The 6,155-nt window shown below is 37.1% G+C and overlaps 1 protein-coding gene across 1 annotated transcript; it reads right to left on the reverse strand.

The window, feature by feature from the left end:
- Positions 1-3,964: 3,964 nt before the first annotated feature.
- LOC306643685 (upstream-binding factor 1-like protein 1) lies at positions 3,965-5,041 on the reverse strand (the record flags this gene model as incomplete). Its single annotated transcript, XM_079109924.1, has 1 exon — positions 3,965-5,041. The coding sequence occupies one exon, from the start codon at positions 5,039-5,041 to the stop codon at positions 3,965-3,967; it is 1,077 nt and encodes a 358-aa protein (XP_078966050.1).
- Between the last annotated feature and the right edge of the window lie 1,114 nt (positions 5,042-6,155).

Genomic DNA, 6,155 nt, shown 5'->3' on the forward strand with positions numbered 1-6,155 from the left:
CCTACAGCCTCTCCTGACTTTGCTAACTCCTATACAACCTTGACTGCAACCCAGTGAAAATACTAATGGTTCCCTTAATGAACACAGCTTCATGGCTCCGGATTTGCCTAGGATTTTCCTATTATTTTGGAAAGATCATTTTCTGCCTAATTCTATGTTATATGCCTGAAAAATTCCTCTCTCTTTCAAGAAACATTTTAGGCATCAGTGCCTATGGAACTAATAATTACAGTGTCTAGCATTTTTTTTGAATGTTAATACATGGCAGGCACTGTGATGATCTCCTTCCATGATTATCTCATCTACCTAACACCACTACCATGATATGGATACTGTATTTCACACATGTGAAATTTCTAGGAAGTCAAAAGTCAAAACTGCAAGCCACTTAGAAGGGGATGGGTGGTATTTTGGCTGTCTGTTTACTATTGAGTCTTTCAAACCATAAAATTAATATATTCTTCCACTTATTTAATTAAAAAAAATTTTCTTGATAATATTTTTTTAGGTAGAGATATTGATGATTCTTCTAGATTTGATTATATGATTTTGATGCTATTGTAAATCAAATTTTTATTAAATGTCATATTTGAGCTATATGTTTTTATCTGAAAAACACAACTGATTTCTAGATACTGGTGCTGTATTAGCAAACTTGCAGAAGGATTAAATACTTGACAATTTACATGTCTAGTAAATGGCAAAGTTGAGGTTAACAATGTCTGTAGAATTTGAGACACTGTGGCCTTAGGCATCCCCTAGACAGCTTACCTAGCCATTCTTGAAAATACTCACCTACTCATAACTTCCACCACTTGGAATAGCACCATTTTTGCCCCGCTGTAGTCTTCCCTCTCTATCTGGGATTCCACAACATTTTATTTGCCAATAATTACTTGTGATTGTTTCTTCCTGTGTAGAAGCTCTACTGATATTCTTCAGTAATCCATCACTCCCACTTAACGCCTACATGCTTCAGAGCAGTAATACTGACATCTTGTACAGAGTACTTATTTGTTTGGGGGGGCCTGTCCTTTTCATCCTAACATATTTTCAACAGCATCTCTGGGCTCTACGTACTGGATACCTCCCTGCATTTTTGTAAACTGTCTTCAGGCATTGCCATTGTCCCCTGGGAGGCAAAACTACCCCCAGTTGAGAACCACTGCCTTCGGGGAAGCCAACCTCACTTCTAGTTCCATTGAAGGATTCAGTTTTCTTAAGAAGAGTAGAATCCATCACCTTTCCCAGTGATTATTTCAGAAAAGGACATGTGACCAAATTTGCCTCACTGAGATTAGGGTTGTGTTCTATTGTAATTTGTAGGAAAATTCTTTCTTCTAGAATTCCAAAAAGCTATCATTTCTCCTGAACATTAGAGGACACATGTAGGACTGGAACTGCCGCAACCATCTTGCTACCAACCTAAGGGTGACTTTGACACACAGTAGGGCATACCCTACTCCTAGAGGGAAGTCTCCTTAGAGGAAAGTAGTCAGGGCTCCTGGATTATGTCTTCCAGGTAGGTGAGACAGTACATTTCCTAGATTAAATTAGTTTGTGATGAAATTTCTTTCATCCTTCCCTTCTTTCCTTCTCTCCCTTCTCTCCTCCTCCTCCTTCTCTCTCTCTCTCTCTCTCTCTCTCTCTCTCTCTCTCTCTCTCTCTATCTCTATCTCTATCTCTATCTCTATCTCTATCTCTCTCATGCAATCTTCCCTGATCATTTTCTGTCCCTTTTCCCTTCTCCTCTCTGCTTAGGCCCTCACTCCAGTGTATTGAATTTATTTACGGATTTATTTAACTATACACGTGAATTTACATTTACAGATTTATTTAACTATACATGTGCTATGCATGTGTGTTTTTGTTTCCATGAAAGGTATTCTGTACATGTTTCATTATTTCCAACTTTCATAACTTTCATCCATGCTCATATACAAAGATTTAATTCCTTAACTGCTTGGGCACCTATCATAGGAAAGTATTATGGTTTCTGATCCTGTTTATAGTGAGAAGCACCCAGATCTTCCTGCCTAATTTCTACCCTAAAACATTCTGCAACGGGTGTTATTGAACATGTCTCACTGTGGAGCTGGGGCATGAATGGAGTGGCTATGACTCCAGCTCACAGAGAGCTGGGACTCACCTTCAATGAATATTGACCCTTTGTTCTGAAGAATAGATCCTACAATTGAAACTACCACAGCCGTACATGAGTATTTCTGTTTTCCTCATACTGTCAACAGCATTTGATACTTTTGAACTTTCTTACTTTTTCTAAAATGATCCTTGAAAAGTGGCATTTAATTAGTTTATTTGTATTTCTGAGGATATTAATGAAGTCAAGTACTTATTTATACATTAATAATGAAACCTCTTTCAGAGGATTATTGTGAGTGCTTTCCAAATTAATGTATGTAAAATACTTAATTATTGAGACTATAGTATTAACTATTCCTATTTTTCATCACTATCATTACATATTAGTAGTCTCTGTGATTTGCTTTTTATATGTTTTCTCCAAGTTTCTATTGGCTTTCCTGTCATTTACTTATTTCTGAGTGTTCTTTCTGGAAAGTCTAGATATCAAACACTGTCTGTTTAAATGAAGAAAATATCACCTTCAAATCTTGTCACAAAGCTGATAACTTGGTTTGTTAAGAGAACATAATGGTATAATTTGGTTTTTTTTTTTTTTTTTTTACCATATGTAAATTTATGATTATACAAATGGTATGCCTTTAACCCATGTAGAAACAGACAAACAACATGTATCCCATTTGTTTACAATAAAAAAAGAAAAAAAAGATAATTAAGAACAATTTAACCACTCAAATCTCAATGTTTTTCATATAAAAATGATTCAGTTATGATGATGCTAACATTCATGAGAACAAAATATAAAAAATAGCAAGCAATATTCAGGGGGAAATTATAAGAAATTTCTAGCCTTACACATATACATTAGAAAACACTAGTAAACCAAAGTAATTAATGCATTATGATACCGGTGCATGAACTCAAGTCAGATCACATAAAATCACAGAGTAGTGTACTTATTATGTCCATATCTGTGTAATTACTGTCCTAAGTACTGAAGGTGAGATTCACTCACCAGGGTCAATAGGAAGGATTTGGAGCTTCTGCTCAGAATAAATTCAGATATCACTTAGAGCAACCATTATCAAAGTTTTGACTTTTTTTCTATGGAGGAGCTTATTTAAACAAAATAGGTAAGGTGTTTTTAAATTTATTTACCATCTTTTAAAATCAGTGGCAAACTCATTGAGGACTAACAGTTAAATATACAGATAGATGTATTTCTCCTTGCATAAATCTGCCCACTTCCAGGTGGAAGACAGATACAGGAGTTGGTCGATTTTCTCAAGGCATCTATCTATCCTACCCACCATCGAATAGTCCTCATTCCAGATTCAGTACAAGAATGCAGAGGGAAGAATTCAGAAGGGGGAGGGTCACAGGTTCATGGGTGTTCCTCTACCAACACTGAAATCAGAAACTGAAAGCAAAACCTCCTTCAAAAATACTCAGTCTAGTCCTGTGTGCCTTCCAAAGCTCAATCCTCTCGTTTTGTATTCTTAGAGTCTTAGTTGTGTGGAATTTCACTTGGTAACCGCTATGTTTATTCTTTCAGAAGGGTCGTCCTATCCCATGTTTAGAAAACTGGTATAGAATGCACTACTCCACATTCCCTTCTTTCCAACCTGTACTCCTTCCTTTTGATGGAAAGTTCCCTCACCATAACAATTTAGGATAATAACTAAGCTCAGATGGAGTCTAAGTGTGAGGATTCCCCTAGAGGGATAAGCTAGAGTCACTGCCCTCAGCCAAAACATCTCCAAATTCCTGTCCACTGCTGGAGTCTGTGGAGTCACTTCTTTCAGCCTCTTGGAACTCTTCTTTCTTGTTCTCTTTTGATCCCCATGAGGGATTATAGGTGTTAATTCATCAACATCTGAGCAGTCTCTGGGGGATTACTCCCTGGAGACTTCACCTCCTGTTTCTCTTCCAGGTCTTCTTGCAGACCCTCATATGATGGGGAACACTGGTCCATTTGTCTGAACTTGGGGTTTGGTCCTCCAGTTCTGGTTATGTTCTTACGCTTTCCATAGCTTGTCTCTTTGTATGCCTCATACTCCTTAGGTGACAAAGTCCTGAGCCAGAGGTCCAGCTCCACCCTATACTGTTGCTGCAGCTCCTCAGCCTGTCTCTTATACTTTTCCTTCAGGCTCTGTGGAACTCGCTGCCAGCGTCTCCCAATCTCTACCATTCGCTCCCTCAGGGGCAAATGTTGTAGCTCCCTACTTGACCATATATCTTCATGAAATTTATGATATGCATTCATTGGTGGCTTCATGGGCTCTCCAGGAAATCTCACTTTCAAAAATTCAACGGTTTCCTGGAGAGTTGTCCTATTTTTCACATTTCTCTCTATATTCTTTAGGGTTTCAGTTTGGCACCTCTTGTAGATGTGAGATGTCTTAGAGACCTGGACTACATCAGGGTGATTTTCTCTGAATTGAGCCAGTTTTTTTTTAAACTCCTGTTTCTTCTTCTGGAAATCGTCAATATATTTTTGTTTTATATGTTCTGGAAGTTTCTTGTATTTCTCAGACAGGACCTTGGTCAACGCCAGGTTATTCATTTCAGGGTGTACTTGTAAATACTGGGCCCGCTTCTCCTTGTAAAAGCGAATATAAGCAGTCAGGGGTTTTTTGGGGAAGTCTGGATGTTTCTCCCATTTTTTGCCTTTCATGGGACTTTTAACACATTCTTTGGCTTCCAGAACTAATTCTTTCAATGTACGCAACTTCCTCATTTTGGAAGACATCTCTACCCATTTGTCTTTGCACATTTCCGCAGAGAAATGATTAAAAGCTATTTTTTCCCAATCCAGATGTGACAGGGTTGTCTTAAAAGTTTCTCTGTCATTATGTGGGACATTATTTTCCATATTTTCCAGTAATCTCAGGATGTTTTTGTGTGACCAGTGGCCTTGGGTGTGATGTGATGCCATTTTGAGATTTCTGTCTGGGCTACTGAAAAATCTCAGTTGTGCAAATACCTTAGTATGAGTGCAAATTCCTTCAGTCTCCCAAAGCAACAGATAGATGATTTCTAGAAGTCCTGCAGTATGTGTGATACTGTATTTCTGAAAATTCTATAATTGGACTTTTCAGTGCTTGCAGGAAAATCCTTCCAAGTGGCTCAGGGGTTCTGTGTCTTCTGGGCTCTCTGGATGGCAGCTGTGACCTCCCATAATGGTATAATTTGAATGTAAGGTAAGTTAATCAGTCTTTCTCTTTGCCTATGTTTTTCTTTTTGACTTCTCTTTGATAATTTCAGCATTATCCCCAAATGACAAATATTTCTCAATAATTTTTTTTTTCTGTTAGTTTTACAGTTATACATTTGGGCCTCTAATCCATCTGGAGTCCAGAAGTGAGATAGAGGGAAAGTTACATTTTTATGATTTTTCAATAGAAGTAAACCATTTTTCCAATATCATTTCTTCAAAAATTCATTCTTTACCTCACAAATGTGTGATAACTTTCATATCATAGAATCAGTCCCCTTAATTTATAGGCTTTCTCTCTTACCCTGTTGTCTATTGTTCAGCTCTTGTGTTAGTGGAATGCAACTTTTTCTGAGTGTGGCTTTATGAAAGATGTTTATATCTAGTTTCTTCAAAACTGAATTTTATTTTCTACTAAAAATGGAACAGATAAAATTTCTGCTAAGATTCTCTAATATTTAGCAGCTATTTTATTCTTTCTTCTTGGTCTCACTGGTTATACTAACAATAAATTTGCAAATGCATGAAGGGAAAGTTTTATTATCTTGGCTTCTCAAGTCCTGATGGTCTTTTCTGCTAATTCTTTAAAGCATTTGTGCTATGTATTTGGCCTACTCTTTGTAGTTATTGGTGAAAAATTTAATCTTCAAATTGCCTGACCATCATCATCAGAAAATTAATCTTCTTAAAACACTGATGCTCTAATCAGCAACTTTTCTGAACTCTCTTATTAATTCCATTGTGTTTTCTGTGTCAATGATCATATCTTTGTTCTTTTCAGTTGAGTTCACCCATAGGAGATTCTGGAAGAGTTAGGAGTTCAAGGTGTTCATTA

This window comes from Sciurus vulgaris (genome assembly GCF_902686455.1).
Source record: "Sciurus vulgaris genome assembly, chromosome: 14".
NCBI lineage: Eukaryota > Metazoa > Chordata > Mammalia > Rodentia > Sciuridae > Sciurus > Sciurus vulgaris.